The sequence below is a fragment of the Chrysemys picta genome, chromosome 2, assembly GCF_011386835.1.
Source record: "Chrysemys picta bellii isolate R12L10 chromosome 2, ASM1138683v2, whole genome shotgun sequence".
In the NCBI taxonomy this organism is placed as follows: Eukaryota; Metazoa; Chordata; order Testudines; family Emydidae; genus Chrysemys; species Chrysemys picta.
In genome coordinates this window covers 133,465,065-133,488,481 of record NC_088792.1, presented here as the reverse complement: position 1 = coordinate 133,488,481, position 23,417 = coordinate 133,465,065, and the positions used below count along the sequence as shown (strand labels likewise).

Here is a 23,417-nt window from a genome sequence, read left to right as displayed (position 1 = left end):
TTTTTCACTAGGAGGGTGGTGAAGCACTGGAATGGGTTACCTAGGGAGGTGGTGGAATCTCCTTCCTTAGAGATTTTTAAGGTCAGGCTTGACAAAGCCCTGGCTGGGATGATTTAGTTGGGAATTGGTCCTGCTTTGACCAGGGGGTTGGACTAGATGACCTCCTGAGGTCTCTTCCAACCCTAATCTTCTATGATTCTATGATTCTTGGCCTTCACAACATCCTCTGGCAAGGAGTTCCACAGGTTGACTGTGCATTGTGTGAAAAAATACTTCCTTTTGTTTGTTTTAAACCTGCTGCCTATTAATTTCATTTGTAGACCCCTAGTTCTTGTGTTATGAGAAGGAGTAAATAACACTGCCTTATTTACTTTCTCCACACCGGTCATGATTTTATAGACCTCTATCGTATCCCCCCTTAGTTGTCTCTTTTCCAAGCTTAAAAGTTGCAGTCTTATTAATTTTTCCTCATATGGCAGCCATTCCATACCCTAATAATTTTTGTTGCCATTTTCTGAACCTTTTCTAATTCCAATATATCTATTTTGAGATGGGGCAACCACATCTGCATGCAGTATTCAAGATGTGGGCATACAATGGATTTATAAATGCTTCTAAGTCATCTGCTTGCTGGAGATGATTGACTGGATTTAGAAAATTCTTTCTTATCATTGGTAATAAGGATTAACTGACATTTTCTAGTAATTCTTACTATTCTTTATTGGCTCTCTGTTTTTCTCCCTACATTTTCTATGTGACCCTTCACTGCCTGGGGACATATAGATCCTGTGAAGAGGCACAAACATCACTTTCCTATATGTACAAATGGCTCTATAGCTAGCCACGCCAATGAAAATAATGGACCCATCTTCAAAAGCTATGACCCAAATTTCACTCTTTTAATTTTCGTTTTAAACGTGTGTTGTAATTTCACAGTTGACACACAGCCACCTACCAATGCACTATGCAAACAACATAGAGGGAAGAGATGTGCATTCAGTGCTTTTAATTGTACATTGAGTGTGTCTATTTCAAGTTATCAATATTATGTATAGATAGAAATCCAATAAGCAAGCATCTTCTTTGCTTTTGCTGTTTAAAAAAGAAAAACAGCACCACTTTTCCTCAGCAGAGTGTTCTGAAAGTACAGGTGGTGGCAATTACTTTTCATATAGCAAAATAGCCAAATTAAGAGGGAAATTGGAGCCAGTTTTTAACAATGTTTATAATATATATTTTTAATCACACTTATATCAGCCTTGCAAAATTCTTTTTGCTTCCTCACCAGGGACATTGACCTTGAGGTCAATGGGAGTTGGATCAGGTCCCTGGAAAGCATTTTTTTCAAGGACTAAGTAAAGTGTTATCTTAAGAGTGGCAAGTAGATTTTGTGCCCAAGTTGGTAAACTTACATGACAGATTTGGCACAAGATTTACAGATGATAAAGATATTTCATCAGTAAATATTTTGTGGCATCTGAAATAATATAGTGGAGTCCAATATCAGAGCTACTAATAGCCATTTTAGCTCTCATTATGCTTTCATGCTAGTTTAATTAATTAAGAAAAAATGTTACTGTTTAGTATTTATGTTATGTTATGTTAGACCATAAAGCAGCTTTAGGCTCTGCAGTGTTTGACTCCTGAACAAATAAAGCCATTTTCAGTAATATGAACTTGAACAGCCGCTAACTTAGAAATGTTCATATCATTACATATTTCAATTTCAAATACAGAGGGCAACTTTTTCTGTGCACCCTAGAGAAAACAGGGCTGGGAAAATGGGCATTATCTTATAATAAAACATTGTAAAGAACATACTCTTGTTTCCCAGTTATGAACAAACAGCTGAACAGTCTCAGTGTATTAACTAGGCTAGAGGGTGTGTGAAATATTTATACAAAATTCAAAAGGCTTGAATGCTCATCTAGCCATTTAACATTTTCTTGCAAAATTAAAATGTTCCTTTGTAATAGAACTGTTTTCGAGGAAAAAATGTTTACACTGTAAAAACAGACAAAATATCATGATTTTGCATACTTTCACAGCTGGCTTATCATTTTTATGACATTTCAGGAAAAGTAGAGGTGTGAAAAAGGGCAGAATGAAAATGCCTAAAATTGTATTCAAATTCTGCATAATTTTGCACACCCCTAAAAGGGATTGTGTCTTTGTGTCTGTTGTAAGTATTTTGGGGGATACATTGTAGTGTCTGGGGGTTGTCTATGCAGTGGGGAAATGTGCACAATGGAGGGTGTGCATTATAAAATCCACTAACATGTTGTGCATTAATTGGTCCATGTGGACCCTAGTGGTGCACACTAATAATTCCCTAGTGTGATTTAACAGCATTATGTCAGGGAACTTTTAGAGTGCACCAGCAGGGTTTCCACATACCAATTAATGTGCAACACATCAGTGCACTTTAGAAATCACGCCTCCGCATTCTCCCATAGAGGGCATTACCCTGTAGTGTGGACAGACCCTGAGCACCATCTTATATTTTGTAGCATTGAGCATACTTGGCATGCTGTAAATCGGCAGAGTAAATCAGCCTAGCACTGGAGAACAGAGTAGCCGTTGTGAGCTAATATGTAATTATTGTAACTGAGTATTCATAATAATTAGTGAAAACACTAATTAAATAGAAATATTATTTACATTAAATGGAGTGTTGTATATATGCATCTTTTTCACTGAAACCTGTCCCAATGTTTGATGTTGTCCTCATGCAGGATGGATGGTCACAGTATCACTTTGTAGCCTCATCTTCAACAATAGAGCGGGATCGGCAAAGACCATACTCTTCATCACGCACGCCCTCCATCTCACCAGTGCGCATGTCTCCTAATAATCGCTCAGGTAAGACCATGCTTCCAGGGCTCAAGTAAACAGAGAAGTAATCTAGTAATGTCATCTTTCCATTGTTAAGCACCGTCAGTGGCATCTAGATGCATTATTAACCGTGATGGGAGCTTGTGGGAAATTTTTTCATTCTTATCAGTGTATCTTTGTATACAGGAATATTTTTTATTTGTGTGAATGCCTTGAAGAAATTTAAAGCAGACAGACTATTCAGGGTAACCTTTTACTGTGAATGTCCATTCACTATCTTCCTTGTCCACTGGCCAGTTAAAATTATCTGATTGGGAAAGTGAAAATGTCCCAGGCCATTGGGCCTACTGTTAGCATTGGGAAGTTCCCCATCTCAGATGCCTCCAAGTAATTTGCTTTACTAATCATAGAAACCACAAATTCATTTGTTATGTATGTTTTATACTGTTAGACAGAAATTTCAGCTAGTGTAAATCATCATAACTCTACTCCAGTTAATGGATCTACACCAATGTTCATCAACTGAGCATCTCGTTATGGATGTATTGGCAGAAGGATTGATTGCAATGCTACATCTAATATCAATGCCATGAACATATAAACTGCCATTAAATGCTATTTCATCCACTGTGGAATTATTTCTGTCTTACACAGGAATCAATTCAGTTTTCACATGTAGAATTCAGGCCTCTTTTTCCTCCACTTATTCCAAGTTAAAATATGTCATTACTTTAAATGAAAGTAATCCTCAATAAAAATAAAGTCTTTTAAAATAAACACAAGAAAATCCTATCAGCCTCTCACTTTGCATTTGACTGCTTGCTCTGTTAAACCTCTGTCATTAAGAACATAAGAACGGCCATATTGGGTCAGAACAATGGTCCCTCTAGCTCAGTAACCTGTTTTTCTGACAGTGACTGGTGTCAGATGCTTCAGAGGGAATGAACAGAACAGGGCAATTTATCAAGTAGGACTGTCGTCCAGTCCCAGCTTCTGGCAGCCTGAGGTTTAGGAACACCCAGAGAGCGGGGTTGCATATAGCCTCTGATGAACTTAACCTCCATCAGTTTATCTAATTCTTTTCTGAACTCAGTTATACTTTTGGCCTTCACAACATCCCCTGGCAATGAGTTCCACAGGTTGATTGTGCATGGTGTGAAGAAGTACTTCCTATCTTTATTTTAAACCTGCTGCCTATTAATTTCATTGGGTGATCCCTGGTTCTTGTGTTATGTGAAAGGATAAATTATATTTCCTTATTCATTTTCTCCATAGCATTCATGATTTTATAGGCCTCTATCGTGTCCCAACCTTAGTCATCTCTTTTCTAAGATGAACAGTCCCAATCTTATTAATCACTCCTCATCTGCAAGTTGTTCCACAGAGTTACCGGGATATCAGCAGTAAGATATGTCTAGCTAAACTGTTTACACCCTACTGCAAAAGTGATTGTTTTTTGATGTTTGTTAACTATCTAGGAGTCCAGTCTCAATCTACAAGGGCAACGTGCTGAGCTATTTTGAAAATCTGGCCACAAGTATCCCCATAGCCGTGGCTGAGTACTAAGCCATTTCAAAAATCTGCTCTTCATACAGGCACCTAGATGGGTGCCCTTTTGAAAATCTGACCCTGATTGTGAGTGCTGAGTGCTTGAAAAATCTGGCCCTGAGCTCTCGGTGAACATCTGACTCCAAGTATCTCCTGCTTTCTGTTGTTTGTTCTGTTCAAGGAGGGAATCTAACTTTGTCTAACATATAGGACTCTACCCCGCCCCATCCCTCCACCCCCCAGTACCGTAAATCATAATAGTGTTTCTCATTCCAGCGTCAACAGACAATTTAATTAATGCTTCCAGTAAAAACTCTGCAGAAGTCCACTTGTGGATTTGAATAATTGATGGAGAGCTGTTGCTCACACAGGGGTGAATAGATATAGTTCCTGCAGGGAACGGACAAACAGCTTTGTCTTATCATTTGACTGTGTACAAAAAGCAGCATGCTTAACATGACCATTAGTGTTTTGATGTCTTAGCGATGTCCTAGCACCCCTTTAGAGCTATGTTTTGTATGTTGTCCTGTTAGATTCTGGCTGAGGACACATGTTGTCCAAAACCATATTCTGATTCTGATTGGGAATTTTTGATGATGTCAGAGTCTTAAAACCTTGCTAGATAGATAGCGGACAATCGCTTTAAGAGCAATCCCCAATTTTAATGGATACATAAGCACAGCCATCTGCTTAACATTAGTTTTTAAATCCAAGGGTCCCAACCGGGGGGAGAAAATTTAATCAAAATTCTGAATCGATGCAAATTTGTTACTTTAATCCTAACAAGAAAAATACAGTGTAAATTAGGACTGCTGGAGGAAATGACCAAAGATTAAGATTTGTGCATGAGTTTTTACAGATCTTTTTTGTAAACTATAGAAATAATACTGTGTAATAAGCTGAACCATTATCAAACATCAATGTTCTTTCTAAAACCTTACTATGTATTAACATATCCTTTAGAGGTTAAACTCTAGTAAAACAATACCAGCCTCACAGGAAAAGAACAGATATGAGACTAGAGAACAAATTTCTGTCCTTGTGATTTAAGTAATGAACAGAACAGTTTCAAAAATAAATGACACAATAATTATAAATGTCCACTTTTTGTCATGGTAAGGAGGACATGAATGTGCTATTATTCGTTGCTATTACAATATCACACTGAAAATATACCAGCCACCTTTTCTAAATGTGAGGAAAGGAAATTTCATTGATGTGCTTTGCCTTCATTAAACCAGATATTTAAAGGAGTGGAGTTCAAATAACATACTAAGCAACAAATGTAAAGGTTATACTTGTGCCCTACATAAAAATCTTAACTGAAACTCACTTTTAATCTTAATTCTTGTTTTAGCATTGTCAAGTTAACAGCCATAAGTATTCACTTTGTTTCCTAAGCAGTAGAAAACTTTTAAAGAGTGCTGGGAAGTCTCTAAGTGAACATTGAGCGGCCAGCCAATACCCCAGTGTTATATAATGCTTTCTCTCTCATTAGTGTTTCTTTACTTCATTTCTTTGATAAGAGCTGGGGTGGTGTACTTGAATTGGTCCAATTTTTTTCAGTCTAAATCTATATAATACTTTCTGATAAACTCTTGGAATGAAATCCTGGCCCTATTAAAGTCAACGGGAGCTTTGTCATTTACTTCAGTGGAGCCAGGATCTGTTTTTCATTGACATTTCCCATTAATTTTTTTCACCACTATTTTGAAACTTTCCAACTAAACTCTCGGCATACACCACTTCCAAGTCTCATCCCATATGCTGAGAAACAGAAGCCAGGTCTCTCTGGTGTGTATTGATTTTCTGCCCATCTATTCAAGTTTGTGTCATGAGAAGAAATGCTAGTACCTCCTCCAATATTGAGATCAAAATGGAAAAAATAAATACCAACACTTGGCGAAAATTGTTTTTATAAGAGAACGCATTCATTAGGCATCAGTGCTGCTCAAACACTATCCTCGCGTTTTGCTCTCTCTCTCCAGTGTTTTGCCCATGTTTACTAATCTAAAGTAGATAATAACTGAGCCATTCTGCCTTAAATATACACATACAGAACCTTCATTTATTTCAGTGGAACTTGCATATGTGTATGCCTGGGAAAAAATTAGATTTGGGGACCACAATTACATAACAAATCGGGGCAATTATTGAATTGTTCAGTATGCACTTTGGGGATCACTTTTTCAAATGAGCTCGGGTCCCATGTAGGCACCCATATAACGGCTTGATTTTCAAGAGTTCGTGTCCCTTTGTGACACTTCTGGCCAGTTTTCAAAAGAACTCATCATTCAAGGGGCTGAGCTTTTGAAAGTCTCCTCACTTCTCTTCGTGCCCAAATTGGATCTGAGCTTTTTGAAAATTTAACTATAAGAAGACTTTAAAATGGGGCGTTTCTTTGTTGTAACATTGAGCTTAATGGGAAGTTCAGTATCAACATGGACAGTGATCCTCCGTCACCATTGTTCCCAGATTTGAAATATGTAGGTATAAAATCCCTTGATTCATTAAAATCTGGAACAGGAGCTTAATTCTGTCCCTATCTCCCCTCCCCCCCACAAAAAAAACAAAAAAAAACCAGGATGTTTAACGGGTGTTGGAATTTCTCAAGGAGACCCTCACACGTATTTTATTGACTTTACCCAGTTTGGGTCAAAATTCTGGTCTCCAAATCAAGATTCAGTGAGATTCCCATGCATAATGCAGAAAGTATTCGGTAAGGAGTTGCACTGTAGTTGTTAGCATAGGACCTCGAGTTAGAGGCTTCTTTTTTCCGTTTGGGGAATTGGTTAATGCAACCTTTGGGTTTTGCTGTATTTAAAATTGTGAAGCAGCGAGAAGGGCCTCAGGAAAATCATGTTAACAGGTATAACAGCAGGGCACTATTCACCTCCCCACAGCCCTCCTTGTGTTTGATGGTCATTCACTCCCAGCTGGAGTAAACGTTGACTGCAGTAGCAATCATTTTGCCATACGTTTATCAGCAATCAAAAACACATTTACCACTAGAGACCTTACCAAGTCCACCGTGATAATACAACAGCTTTCTTGCTGGTAGCATCTAGGGAGAATATTGCTGACATCCTTTTAATAAAGATTTAACCTTGCAAGTCCCTTGCTGGCCAAGAAACCCTGGATTTCTAGTTAGATTTGATCACACATAAAAGTAGAGCTGCCCAGGATGAAATACATTTGTGACACCATTTCCAAATGTGGGGCAGTTTTATTTTTCCTGAAGGGATATTCTTTTGGATTTCCAGACAGAGAGTGAAAGAGAAAGAACTATGTGACCTTAATTTTCCCTAAAAAGGGCCTGATTTTTAAACAGTCATTAAAACAAAGAGCAAACTTGCCATTACCCAAGCTATTAAAAGAAAAGCTTCCTCTCATCATTGCTCTGGGGGGCGGGAATCCCTCTTTATTTGTGTTCCTTCCTCTCTAAAGATTCTTAGTGCTTTTGAATAAGTGAAACTAAAAATCCTCAGAACCGGTTGTATTTGTTTGCATGTAGAAATGTAAATGCCTAATAACAATTGGGAAAAAAAATATTCTTCCTGCTAGAAAATTTTGACTGATATACAGTCTTGGGGAATCTATAAAGTACTGGGAATTGCAGAGCCCTGCAACATCCAGAATACCTTAGGGGACTGTGTCGAGGCGTTCATTTGTTATAGGGTTAACTTTTGTCAAAGGCTGAGAAAATACATTATCCCCCAGAAATATTTAATCAAACTTTTCTTATCTTTGGGAGCAAGACCCCAGAACTGGTAATAGGGGTCTCAATGGAAGAAACCCCCCCTCTATTCTTAAACTAGTTTGGGGAAAATAAAAGTTTAAGAAATACGTTAATAAGTCCTAATTGTTGCCCTAATATCCAACGTATCTCTATTTTATGAACACTTTATTGTAAACCTTTACTAACATATTTGTCATCTAAATACTACAATGATATGTGCAGCCAGGAATGCAGTTAAATACAGTGCCCACCCTCAACATTTGCTAGTTACTTTAGTTAACTAAATGATGTTACTCCAGTATGGTCAGAAAGACAGAGAGGTCACCATTAAAAAGAATTGCTATATGAAATCCCATTGTTTTTCCATCACCTGGAATAGGAATTAATTATTATGATTATTTGGTATTTTTGGTAGATGCTGACTTTTTAATGGTCATTGCTATATATACGGATAATCATACCCATAATTCTAGAGTCAGAATTATTGGGGTTACTTTAAGGATTGAGCATTTACCCGAACATTTGTATATGTCTTGTTTTTTTAGTTAAAGTTACATTTTCCATACTAATGCCTTTTTTTCTCATAATCATTGCATGGTTCCTGTTTATTTTCAAGTAATAAAACAAAGAATAACTTATAAGGGTTTTTCTGCTCCCTGTTAATCATTATAAAAGTTTTTTCAACAAAGGAGAAACTGATGATACCTTGGGAAGTGAACCTGATTATGCAAAATGGTTGTCAAATGTACAAATTAAAGAAATGGAAAGGATGAAGAAAAATAAAATTGCTGCTTATGTCATTCCATTGTGATCATCTTAGTTGTTGCATGTAAATGGAGAAGGAACAAAATGCTCAGACAGAAATGCAGTTTTTAACAACTGCCATTACCATTAATACATTTGTCATATATTTGAAATAGCAGCACCTCTAACCCCTTTCCAAATCCAGTTCTGTCTACGCACTTTACAGTTTAATTCCTATATATTAACAAATGTAAATATTATGAAATTGTTTACCCCAGATATGCTTGCAGTGGTGTGAAGGGAGAAAAATTATTTGTTTTTACTATCTAGCAAGTGCCCCAGCCTCACCTCGTGAAATGATCAGCCTAAAAGAAAGGAAAACAGACTATGAATCAACTGGAACAAATGCCGCTTACCATGGTAATAAAGGAGAACACACTTCCAGGAAAGACACCATGACAGGTGAGATTGTGTTTACATATCACATATATAAATTGATTGTGATAGACACATTTTCTAGGCTTGGCTGAGTTTACTGTAATAGTGAAAAAGATCAACTTCTGTGTTGTTTGAGTACCTCATAGATATAAGATTGAAAGTAAAAAGAATCTTATTAGTATAACTCCTTATAAAACTCTTATGTGAATACAGAGATGTGTTTACATTCTTGATCTAGGTTGTAGCTCAACACATGTAATAAATACTAACAATCAGGAGTGGCCCTATACTTTGTAACATCTAATCCTACTACAACATGGACCTGTAGAGATGCCATGATGCCAAGGTATTTTCCCTCACCATTATTACATCTGTAGAGATCTTGAAGGATTCCAAGACTGGATCCTCTGCCAGGTTCTTAATGTTGTTTGGGACACCATCAGCATGCTGATTCAATACCAAGCTTCCCATGCTACAATCGGTATCCAGAGGTTTGCGTTCAAGATCTGACATTGCTCATACAGCATTTCCTGTGCGGTACAGAATTGGTAACCAAAACCCTACAGATTATCATCTGAGTTTACATGGAGGAGCAACATGCAAGAAAATGAATTAACATGAAATCTAAGAAGTGATCTAAGAAATGGGAAAACAGCCAAATAGATTTTGTACACCATTGAGAGCCTGGGAGTCCTAACGTCTGCCTCTGGCCTTAGGAGACAATTCAGCTGGCCATTACACAAGGAAGCAGCAAAGAGGAAGTCATTTGTTCATTCAAGGTACAGTATTTGACATTAGTTTTCAGTATTTGGGATGTTTGAGAATGACTTGTAATCACACTGAATAGAGTTGTTCTACCCTACCCTGGTGTGATGTTGCTGCCATTCACTTTTTCCTGTCACCCAAACAATGTCATTGTAAAGGCCATTATTGATATGATTGTGGAGGACAGGTCTGTGTTCAGCTATTGTTACACTTTGTCAGGACCTTGGATACATCCATGAAGAAGACTTGTCAGAATCCAGTTTGGCAGTAGGGAAGGACAAAGGATACGATTTCCTTCTAAAAGTATCTGAAAGTTCAGGCAAGCATATTAAGTAAGAATGATCATAGGGGAGGGCATTTTCTGGCAGTTAATGACACATCTTTCACCTTGTTTCTCCCTGCCTCTTTTTAAAATCCTTGTTCATTTCTCTTCCAATTCATCTCCCCCACCCTTCTCTCTTTTTTCTCTTTACTGCAGTATCTCTGGCCTCTCTTTTTTTTTTTCTTTACTTCACTCATTCCCCCTTGTTTGCTGTTTTTTTTAAGGAATGGTGGTTGGCACTTCCCCAACCCCTTTGTTCCATTTTGAGTTCCACTCCCTGTTGTGCCTAAGTCCCCATTTCTCCCTCATCCATTGTAACTGCATTTTCATTGCGTTCTTTGTAATAAAGTGTTTGCATCAAACGTCAAGCTACCCATTCTACAATCCAGCTACTTGGCTCTTTGTGAGAGATGAGTAACAACGTCAAATTAAAAAGATCTACTGTAGTTCCCAGTACTGTACATGCACTATGTATTTGAAACAGGAGTTCATGAATCACATTCTCTCTTTCAGGTTGCCAAATCTCAACCCTGTACAGTTGGTCTGACATCAAATGAAGAGCCAGTTGAGGAAGGCAAAGCCTATAAATAACGAAATGAAGTGAATAATTCTACTAGTATATGTTGACTGTTGATTGTAACAAATGTACAGATCATCTTTACAAAGTATTTGTCATTTGTGATAGAGAAACAAGAAACGACAACAAACATGTAAAGGAAACCAGGCGAACTGGATAAGAATATTTCAATAAAAATAATATAAAATCAATCTGTGTTTTTTGTTGTGAGATATTTTGTTGTACTGGGCTGTTCTCCTGTTTGCCTGGGTTTACATCCTCTAACAAGGGGTAAAGATTCCCTCACTGCCTGCAGCACATACTTTGCATATCCATCACTGAACTGTACTCAGTACATGGATGGGTTGTAAAGGAGCATGTGAGGTTTAGAGAAATATTTTGCCAAGTTGGAGTTGTGATGCATAGATTTCCTCTTATTCTGTGGTGCAATGAAAAATGCTCAGAGCAAGATATGTAGGCAATTCTCCCACTGACTTATGTAGCATGCATATCACCAATATATCCATATGCCCATTTATCCACAACTGTCCCAGGTTTTACAAAGCCATTCCCAGGTTACAGTCCCAGACAATGTCCTGTGAACTGTTGGTTGCTACCTGATAGGTATTTTTAATAGTAATGTTGGCCTCCTGTCACTAAGGGGAACTCTGTGAAGCCTGCAGAAAAGAGTGAAAAGCTATGAAATAAACAATTGAGTAAAAAGTGTTAAGTTCCTTATTAATGAATTAAGCAGCTCTGAAATACCATTGATTTCCTGAGGATGACTAAGAGAAAAGCAGGAACAGTATGATCATTCTCCTTTGCTCTCTCTGCTTTTATAACACCTTGCTACATTTACAGGTCATCACACAACTAGCCTATTTTTGAGAACTGTAAAAATAATAAGAAACAAATTAAAAAGGAAACAAACCTATTATGTTCTCTAAAAATGTGTGACTACCATAAATAAATGCCATAGCTTGACTCTCAGCCATTCCCCTCCCAATCAGGGAAAACAAGGTTTTAATATGCTTTCATGGGATTTGTGCTCTGAAGATCATGTTTCTTTTACTTTGTGGCTTCTCCTGTTGAACTGACATTAAGCATCATCATCTGTGTCCTATATCAACTACTCCAGAGCAGAAGCATCTTCTGGATCAACATTTTCCAGGTTTACTTTAAAGAATGTCCATTTCCCTTCAATGTCATTGTTCAGGCTTACTCATCTAATAGCCTACACACATTCCAGTTGCCCTGAAAATGCATTCTGAACACAAACAGGAAGGAGTGCATCTGAAATATTTTTCTCCACCATTGCCAAAGGAACTTTTACTGCCTGCTTTTCTTAAAGAAACCATCATACAAAGGGGTCATCCCGTATGCCAGTGTCACATCTTCCATCATGCAGGAAGCTGGGAGTGATAAGAAAGCAGGAGACCCCCACACTGGCTGGTATTTGTATAACATACAAATGTTTTAACTTTACTGCTCTGAACTATATTTTAGAAGAGGAGCTCTGCTGAATATAACGAAAGACGCAGAACATACAGTACAAAGGGCAGATGACTGGCTATAACTGATTTATCCTTCCCTTTCTTGCTGACTATCAGACTACGCTTACGAGGGCATTGGGCTAGTGACTTCTTGTTTCAAAGTATTATAAATGTGTCCAGAGTCAGCAGTTTTTGGAACATGAAACTTGAATGTAAATCTTAAACCATGAATCAAGTAAGTGAACTAAGATATATGGGAAGACTTAGGTCAGTGATATCTTTGTCACATAAATATCTAGCTATATCCTTTTCAAAGCTGGTCTTAAGGTTATCAGTGTGTTCTTCACAGAAGGCTGCTGAGGAGAATTATTTGTCTGCTAACTTTCACCAATATAATGCTTGGCATCTTATAAAATAATACAGGTAGTTTAGATGTATATAGCATCCTTCACACCAGGGGACCACAGAGTTCTTCCCAAACTGTATTGGGCTATCATGGTGGCCCTTAAAAACTTCCCAGTTTTACCTTATATAAATGGATAGGGTAACATCAGCATCTGCAGTAGTCACTTGTACTTACCTATTGTTACTACAGAAAATATACAAATACTGAAATATTAATTCATCCATCACTGAAATGCAGCCACCTCTGGGGTGTAATTTGGCAGCTCCAATTCCCATTTGCTGCCTCACTCTCTCTGACCACCATACTTCTGTCTATCCTTCTATCCCTCCTCTTCCCCCATTTCTTAAAATCACTTCCTTCTTCATCCTCCCTGTCCCGTCTCCTGATAGGGGATGGTTGATGATTACCTGTTCTGTTCATTCCCTCTGGGACCCCTGGCATTGGCTACTGTTGGAAGACAGGATACTGGGCTGGAAGGACCTTTGGTCTGACCCAGTATGGCCATTCTTATGTTCTTGTAAGATGTACAACATCTTGAAGCACCACAGTTACTGTAGGGTAAGTACCTGTTCTATATTCATGCTCCCTGTGAGTGACCTGCAGCCACTGCACAAATCGTTTACTTTGCATTCTTGCAAATATCCAAAGTGCACAAGTTTTTTCCAACCACATCTGCAATATGTATTTCAGATAGGTTGTAAGGGCAAATGCAGGGGCAGAATCAGCCCCATTTGAGACACCCATGGCTCAAAATGTTATCGGAAAGGAAGAAAAACTGAAATCCCTACTAAAAATGTGAGCATCTCTAAAGGACAGATGTTATATTTTTCTTGTCCCTAGAATTACTGCTTCATCTCAACACTTTCAGGCTCATAACTCAATTCACTCAATGAGCTTAACTGTGGAACATCTTGGGGAAGAGTGATATTAGTTTACAGGCTGAGGCCTGATCATCCAGATCGCTTCATTTTCACCAGGTATCAGCCTTTTGGCAGTTCATTTTTGGAGCTAATTTAAATCTCTTTCCCCCCAAGTGGTTGGTTTCACCTTATAACAAAAGCAGCATTGCAGTGCAGCTAATTCATGCATTTGGCCGTCATCATCCTAAGTGTCTGATCCAAGGAACAAAAGTGCCAGGTTTTTTAGTCCCAGTATTTATAGTTGCATGTTAAATGTATAAATGATATACTGTAACACAATGTATTTAGCCTGAGATTTATGATTTATTGCTGTTTGCATACCAAGTTTTCTTATTGACTTATGTGTGAAATCCACAGATTCAGTATAACTTCCACCTACTAACATTACTAAGTGATATATATGTACACAGCAAAGTGAAGAATGAGACTATTTGGTAGTAAGGGAAGAAAAGAAAAGTCTGGAATTTATGTGATAATTTGCAAGTGAAAGTAAAAGTGAACTCACATAACAGCCACACTTCATGAAGCTTAGGTTCATGCAGGTGCTTTCAAAGATGCAATTCAGTTGCCTTCTTTGTTACTTTTAATCAGCACAGTTAATCTAATAACCTGCAAAGAGAAGGAAATAATCCCAAATTAAGAATCTCACACTCTTAATTAAAAAAGAAAAAGCTATCATTCTCTCAATATACCTCTAAAAGATTCCAATTCTTAATTCTTATATATATATTCATTCCAGAATGAATGTTTTTTACTTGGGACAAATCTTAACTGGTATTATGTTAATATATGTAGTGTAATAACAGCAAAATCACTGCAAAAAATCCTGCAGAGAGACATGTCTGGTAATACTTTTCTCCTTTACTTCTGTCTTTAGCTCAAAATGCTGGAATCTCAACTTTGTACAGGAATTCTTATGGTGCACCTGCTGAAGATATCAAACACAACCAGGTATGTGAATACAGTAAAACACTAGTTTCTCTACAAAAAGTGCAAATGTATTCATTGTTTTGCCTGTTAGAACAATCAAAAACGTTAAAATAATAGAGAAGGGTAGACAGTGAGGGTTACATTCTGTGCTTTTGCAAGTGGTAGCAATTCCATTGACTTCAAAAGAGTTGTGCTCTTCTGTACCAGCAGAGAATTTGGACCCAAGTTTCCAAAATGTGTAACAATTTATAATGGCATATAATACATAGACGACACTACATGTGTATATGTGGCATAGACTACAAAAGCACAGGACTCTGCCTAAGTAATTCCACTAACTCATCCAGTAGTGGGAACCTCATGGTTTTCTGATGTCTTATGTTCCATGAATTTGGTGGTGTGTATCCAGTTCCAAGTGGTCAGGTATCTGCACCACAAAAAACAACACTGTCATTGACGCTACAATAACTCCTCACTTAAAGTCGTCCTGGTTAACGTTGTTTCGTTGTTACGTCACTGATCAATTCGAGAAAATGCTCGTTTAAAGTTGTGCAACGCTCCCTTATAACGTTGTTTGACAGCCGCCTGCTTTGTCCACTGCATGCCTGAAGAACAGCCCGGAACCAGGGTGGGATGGCAGTCCCCCATCAGCTCCCCTAAGTTCCTGTGCGGCAGCCGCCCAACAGGCTATCAATTGCCGGCAGTTCAGCTGTCCCCCCCCCCCACTGCCATGTGCTGCTTCTGCCTTCTGCCTTGGAGCTGCTCCCGGGAGCCTCCTGCTTGCTGTGCAGGGGATGGGGGGGAAGAAGGCTGCTGATGTCAGGGTGTCCCCCTACTCCCGCTCCTGCCCCCTGCTCCTGTACTCAATCTCCACAGAACAGGGGGGACATGACAGGGCTTAGGGAGCTTGCTGACAGCAGCTGCTGTCTCAACTTGCTGATCTACTTAAAAAGGCAATGTACTTAGAGTGGGGTCAGCATACTTAAAGGGGCAATGCGCATCTCTCTCTCTCTTTCTCTCTCTCTCTCTCACACACACACACACACACACACACACACACACACACACACACACCCAGGGTGTGTGTGAGAGAGAGAGAGAGAGAGAGAGATGCGCATATATGTATATATATATACATTTGTATATATATATACACATTTCCCTGGAACTTAACCCCTCCATTTACATTAATTCTTAGCATTTTTCAGGAACATGCCGTAACTACAACGTTAAGAGAGGAGTTACTGTACCTGGCTCTCCTTGTTTAAAAGATTCAGCAGAGATGCCAAGTACTGAATGGGCCTAGAGACTGATCTTCCCTTTCACCCTTAGTGTGAGCTGTTTGTGCTATACCTGTGTTAATAGAGGCCACTAGCTTCCATATTTGTCAGCCGGACACTTTTCACAAACATCAATTCCCACAATGGTTTTTTTAAAGAGGAAATTTGTGCACCTGTGTGTACATTCCATCCAGTAGGTAATGGTACACATACACAAGCATAGACCCACACCCTAAATAGAAATCCTTTAGAATAGTCTGTCCATTAAAACCACAATGTGCATTTAACAGGTCATGAAAAAGTAGAGCAGTCTGTGTATTTAACTGGTACCATAATTGGCAAGTTAATACCCCTTATTAGAATATGGATGTATATGGAGTTGGGGGTGGGGGGAATACAAAAGAGCATTTCCTGATCCCCCATCAGTAGAGTGCTTTTCAGATTATTGCGGAATTGTTTGTTTGTTAATTGTATGATAGACAATGCTATGTTGCACTTAAATAGCACCTTTCATTCACAGATCTCAAAGTGCTCAAGCACTAATTAATTTTTGCAACATCCCCATAAAGTATGTAAGTGTTATATCCATTTTTCAGAATGGGAAATGAGACAGCAAGTTTAAGGCAAAATTTTTTGAACGTGGTGCAGACTTGTCAGGTACATAAATCCGTATTTAGTAGAAGTGGTCTTTTCTGCAGAAAATTTTGGCTGAGAACCAAACATTGTGATTCAGAAATGCCCCCACAATTCCTAATGGGAATTGTAGTTTGAAAACCAAAAGCTGTTCGGTTTCCAGGTGTTTGATATCTTGATGAAAAGTGTAAAGGTAAATTTTCTGTGGAAAGCAGCACTTTTTGCAGAAAAAAATGTTTAATTCAAAACCCAATTTTCTGTCAAAACGTGATGTTGATGAACATTTTGTGACCAGCCCTAATATTTAGACATCTAAACAGGCCTACTCTCAGAGGTTCAGAGAACACACAACTCATGGAAATTGCAGAAAAAATAGAACATTTTTATTTCCGTGCCTAACTTTAGGTAGCCAAGAGTGTTGGGGTTTTGTTTTTGCTTTTTGTATTTATAATTTTGTTTACATTTTCCAAAAACAACAAATATACCAAAATACCAGATTCATCACAATACACAAAGGAAGTAAAGAGGGTTAGGTGAAAGGGCTGGGAGGGGAAGTGACATGTCTCTCTTTAGGGTCTACATTAATCATAGATGTCTAAAAAAAGTCATCCCAAATCGCTCTATATTTTTGGGCATACCCCTTCTGCAGAATGCCAGTCATTTGTTAGCCGTGTGATCAGCCATATCAGTGAGCCAGGCATCAGTGTTTGGTGGGAATCAACTTTTCCATGTTCACAGGATTAATTTTTTAGCACCCAAAGCTGCACATTGGAACTACGCTGCCTTGTTACCAGGTACTCTCCAGGCAGCAGGAATATATCCAAGAACAAAACATAAGGGGGAGGGCTCCAATTTAACATCCACTATCAAATTGGTCCTTTGACTCACCTCAGATTAGAAATTCTTGATACGGGGCATTCCCAAAATATGTGACTTAATGTAGCACCAAGGGAGTTTCCAACAGCAGTCAGCATTTATGATGTCCATTACAATTAGCCTATGTGAGGCCAGTATATTAAAAAAAAGTGTCTTTTGGTCTATAGTCTCAGGTCTATAGTTGATTTTTTAGCATTAAATACAATTGTATTCCATTGGGTTGGGATAGCTGTGTATCCAAATCTCTATTCCAAAGCATCCAGGTTTGAACATTTGGGCTGAAACAGTGTCCAAGTTACTAACAACCCCCTGGAATCTAGGTGTACTGAAACCACGGCGGCTGTAATAATACTGAGACCAATCCTGTGAGGTGCTGAACACCTCCTGTGATTTGCTGGGCATCCTCTTCTCACATTAACTTCAGTGGTAGTTGATGGGTGACACTGACACGCTGTGCAGTGGTCCCAATGCAGCTGTACTCCTTCCCCTGCTTTTAAATACCGAGACATCCAGGGACATGGTGTTGGCCATGATGCTTATACAATAGCCTTGCAGATCTCTCCATGCAGCAGCATGTGAGGTCATGTCATACTCAGTGGTGTGTAGTGGACTCAGGTAGAGTGAAGGGAGAAAGCAGGATTTATATGTGGAGTTCTGTGATGGCTCTGTGAGCTGGAGCCGCACTGGGAGGCTCTACAGGAGGAAGAGTCTCCAAAGTCATTGTGCCTGTGCAGTGGAAGAGCAAGCGAGGGAGCACGGTTAGTGGAGGCAGGTACTACACTTCTTCTGCAGATCTAACCTGTATGTCTGTCGGGACTGCAGTGCGGCCGTGGGCTGGTGAGGCCATGGCCATATGGCCACGCCAACGCTGGGGCTGAGAGCACTGCAGTCAGCACTGGCCAGTTACCCTGCCAGCTCCCAGAGCACTAGTCACCAAATTACAGCTGCCTTCTGTCCAGCTGCACCGGGGAAAGCATGACTGCATCTTTTCCCTCCTCCCCGGTGCACCCACACATCATAAATTAGCCTCTACTATACATACAGCATGTTAAAAACATACCAAAATGTCGCATGTGGGATGAGAGTACATTCAGTAAGATTTAAAGGTTCTTGGTTTTTTAAATGGTGTTTAAAATTTCCAAAAATATTCACAACCTAGGATGAGGTGCAGCACTATGGGGGATCTAGATTATTACAGGTTGTTTTGCTTCTCTCACACGCACTCTCACTCTCTCATCTGTTTACTGGAGCCAATCAAGGGACTCCTTAGAGGAAAGAAAGGTGCTGGCAGGTCTGGGAATAGCACTAGCACAAGCTTAAGCTACACATGCTCCTCATAAGAAAGTGAGCTGTGATCTCTAGCGTTTAGAAAAGGACAGATGTTTAAAGGGATGCAGTGGAAAGCTGGCTGTAGTTACATAGAGGCAGCAAAGCAGAAAGAATGGAGTTCAGATTCATAGACTATAAGGCCAGAAGGGACTATTGTGATCATCTGGTCTGAGCTAACTAACGCAGCTAATACAACGTCCCTGAATTAATTCCAGCTTCGAGTCCAGTGGCTGTGCTTGAACTAAAGCATATTTTTTAGAAAAACATCCAGTCATGAAGATACTTAGCACCGGTTTATAAAATTCATCTTGTAGTTTAAATTTTCCCTATCAAAACTTTCAGGCTCAGCTGTGCAAAAACAAATCATTGAAATAGTTTGATTTAGCTTCTGTGATCGATTAGGAAGAGTGTTCTGTCCCGTCATAGATATACAAGATCCAAGGCTATCAAAGAACTATAACAGCAATGCAGGAGTGACGTAATATTTAAATGTTAGAGAATAAAGAGATTAGGGGATAACTCAACTTAAAGGTAGGAAAGGGATATATTTCAAGGCACTAAGTCCAAGACTTTCACATATGGGTGCCTCAAGTTAGGGTCCTCAATCCATATTTAGGAATTTAAGTAAAGCAATTTGTGAGAGTGCAGAGCACTCACAAATCCCACTAAACTCAGTGGGAACTGCTGAGTGTCAGCATCTGTGAAAAATCCAACCACTTTTATTTAGGTGCCTTGATACTAAGCTTTAGTCACCCAGGTTTAGAAATTTTGGTCTGAGTCATCTTATTTCTATCTTTAAAAAATGCATGGGCCAAAGGTTTCCCCAAAGAAAACTTTGTTTAATTCGGTGTCTTTATTAGACATTTGAGTCCTATGATTATGTCCAGTTATATGGAGACAGAATCAGAATCTGAGTAAGATACAGGAAGGAACTGAACACATCAGGATTTATAGTAGAGGTGGCTGCAAGCTACATTGTTTGGCTCCAATCTTCCAGGATTATGGCTCAAACCCACCACTAGTTCACACAGCCTAAGCCTAAATCCTACCGCCTTTGCTGTTTAACTACCTCTTTTTAAGCAAACCAGCATCTGTTAGCAGCAGTAATAAATGTGAGTATAAAGCACTACTGGCAGCATTCTTACTCCAGCCTGACAAGTTGAAATGAGCTGGAACTGTTGGCTGTGCACCCCTTGTGCTAGTTTGTTTTCCAGTGTTACTCACACCTAACAAGCTGTGGGTGTTATTATCTTTCTAGGTTTCAACACAGCCAGTTCCACAGGAGCCCAGTAGAAAAGATTATGAACCGTATCAGCCGTTTCAAAATTCGACAAGAAACTATGATGAGTCCTTCTTTGAGGATCAAGTGCATCATCGCCCACCTGCAAGCGAATACAACATGCATCTGGGACTAAAATCAACTGGCAACTACGTCGACTTCTATTCAGCTGCTCGTCCCTATAGTGAACTTAACTATGAAACAAGCCACTATCCAGCTTCTCCAGATTCCTGGGTTTGAGGCTTGGGCAAGACACAAAAGCTCCAGGAACTGTGCATGTGCATGCATACCACAAGACATTTTTTTCCTGCAGATTTAGTTTGTTAAAGCCTGTTCCATAGGAAGGCCCTGATAATCAGTATGGAAAATTTAAGATATTTTAGAAGGCTAAAAGAAATGAAAGTTAAACACGGAAGTCATTAGAAAGATATATATATATATATTACAGTGTGGGACAACTTTACTGTTGGCCTATAGAGTTTAAAACAATGGTGCTGTACATTGAATGTGGCTGAAGGAAGGAGGGTGAATATGACAGTGGATGTGGGTCAAGAGTTAAGCACAAGACATTAAGCAGTTTACATACTTTATGGGGAACAGCTTCTCACACTTTGTTTAATATCCTTATTCATTGTGAATCTAGGCTTCAAGTTGCATTTGGGGTTTCCTCTGTACAGCAAGATGTTTCTTGCCTTTTGTTAATGCATTGTTGTAAAGTATTTGATGTACATTACAGATAAAAAACAAAAACAAGTGCATTGTGTATATTACACCAATGCCACAGTGTTTCTTCATCTATGGTTCTAAATATTGCTTCAATTTCAAAATTTTGAAAGATGTATGAATTTCCAGTTTTTTTGTTTTCTTTTCCCCAGTGCGTTTTAACAACAACAACAAAAAGGAATATTTAGCAGTATTGTTCGTTCTTATATGTGAATTTGTTTGTGGCAACTAAAAAAAAAAAGGCATTCAGCAGTTTCTGACAATTAACATTCATCATTCCACACTCCTTGTCAACAAAGTGCTTTTTCACTGCCTAAAATTTTAGATGTAGATATTTGAAATAGATTTTTCATTTATACCAGTTTTCTTTATGATGATACAGTGTTAAAAGAAAATAAATTACAATTGATCTGTCATCCATATTTGCTAAGAATGTCTATTTCCAAGCACCTATCATAAAAATACACATTCTTGCTTGTGTGTGTCTATGTATGCCTAATATTCTCTTTGTGTGTGTGTGTGTGTGTGTATGCATGTGTGTGTGAGATAAGAGTTATTTTCATCTGCTGTTCTCCTTGTTCAAGCTTTAATTTTTTTACAGTGGAAACTCCAGTATGTATTTTTCCTCACCCACTATTGATAGTGAGTCAAATTATTAGGACAGTTCCAAGTGGAGTTATAAGGTTTTAACCCATTCCTTCATTCTTAGATGCCATTCCCTTCAAGATCCCATCCCTCAACATTCTTACCATGAAGACAAAGCTCAGCCTAGTCTGTATTGCCACCCTAGAACCACCCACTAGCAAGTGCTACAGGCAGAAGCAGTATAATCTCTTTCATGTTCCTGAGGGAGAGAGGCTAGCACAGTCAGTTCTTAAATCTGGACAAGGACCCAGCACTGAGATACTGGCACAGTTGTTTTTCTTTTAATCATATCAAAATATTCCTTAGATATAAAAACCATTGACCATTTCTGTACATTTAAAAACTCAGATAAAAAATGAAACTGATAAAAGCTAGAATGAGCTTTTTTATTTTTTTATTTTCCAAAATGTGGAGCAATGAATGGAGATACTTTTATCTTCATCCATCTACAGCTTGGAAGTAAAAAATTTGAATCCACAATATATAGTATTCATATCATTCAGCTAACTGCAATGCACAGTCTTGACACAACTAGATCCAATACAAATGAAATATTTGTAAATTAGTGAAGCTTCAGCATATAGTTTGTTTTAGGGATACAAACATTTCTGTGATTACTCATTGTAATAGTCCCAGCATTGCCTGAATTATACCCCAGAGGCAGGAAAAACTTTCTCAAATCCTTATCTGTATTACAGAGCAAAAATAGTACAGGTCACTGGGGCAAGTGTTGTGATGTAGACATGGTTTATCAGTAAGCTAGCACTGTAGTTGAATCTTTCTGGCAAACCTTCCCAGTGTATGATAAGCAACCGTAGCTCTTCTTTGTAGTAAACAGGAAAAATTGCATGAAATAAAAAGGAGGGAGTGGCACCGTAGGCCAAATGTATATTGAGGTAGATACAAATATTATTCATAATTTTGGACACAGGCTGTTTATATTTTCTTTATTAAGTTGATGTTAAAAAGATAAGTGACATTTGCAGCACTCTTTTGAACAAAGCACATTTTCTGTATAAAGAAAATTAAAAAAAAAAAAAAAAAAGCAACATCACGTGCGACTTGAAGTTCACCCTGATTGACTATGCCCATCAGACTCATGCATTTCTCCTGTTACAGGCGTGCACATAGGCCTAAGGGACCTTGGATTCTATATAATGCAGAAAGTTGTAAGTTTTGTTTATTTAAATTCTTTGAGCAGGTAAAATGCCCATGTTGTTTCCTCTAGATTCTCTTAACCATGAGGCTAAACGAAATGCTGACCATTTGTCAAGTGAAAGATATTGGATTAAAGGCACAAAATGGCATGAAACTCTTTCTATGTTCCTCCCCTCATCCCCTTTATTCCATTCTTCTCCAGTGGCAAGTACTCAGAATAGTGACTTTCTTGTTGTATTGAGTCTTGGGAAGGTGCAGAATTTCCTGGCTTCTTTCCAGCCCTGGCAATCTAGTGCTATCTCCCATGCCAGGCAGGATATGTAAGATTTTCTCTTTTGAATATTGGGGAAAATATGACCACCTACTGCTGCTCCCTTCAGCCTTGTAACATACCACAAAACACAGAGAGCGAGAAATGTTCCAAAAATGTATAAACTGCATTTGATGTACTGTAAAATGTTGGACTTTTTTAAACAAGCTTCTTATTAGAATCTTGATTAGCTGTGTAGATCTATATAAATCTCAATGTTTTATTAAAATGTTGTTTATGGTCTGGAAGGAATGGTTAACCTATCTCAATACTAACAAAATTGCACTACCATGAGCAATATTGATTTGGGGGGGGGAAGAAATTGAATATGGATTCAATATTTAAAGGATGAACTAAAAATTTAAAATACTATATTAACACAGAAATACATTTTGGCAAATAATGTATTTAAGTCCAAAAGATAAAATAAACACTGGTGTCAAATAATATGAAAGAAATATAAAATTATAGATTGACAAAAAAAGTGT

At 38.4% G+C, this 23,417-nt stretch overlaps 1 protein-coding gene across 8 annotated transcripts in view; it reads left to right on the top strand.

Annotated features, from left to right (window-relative positions):
• The window catches only part of CTNND2 (catenin delta 2), a 1,171,885-nt gene extending 1,148,708 nt beyond the window's left edge, over positions 1–23,177 (top strand). For all 8 annotated transcript variants that reach the window (XM_008164383.4, XM_008164381.4, XM_065584231.1 and 5 more), the window contains 4 exons: positions 2,736–2,862; positions 9,197–9,328; positions 14,644–14,717; positions 20,073–23,177. In XM_008164383.4, coding sequence (XP_008162605.2) covers positions 2,736–2,862; positions 9,197–9,328; positions 14,644–14,717; positions 20,073–20,333 — 594 coding nt within the window. In that variant the 3' untranslated portion in view covers positions 20,334–23,177. The remainder of the gene's footprint in view (positions 1–2,735; positions 2,863–9,196; positions 9,329–14,643; positions 14,718–20,072) is intronic.
• The last annotated feature ends 240 nt before the right edge of the window (positions 23,178–23,417 follow it).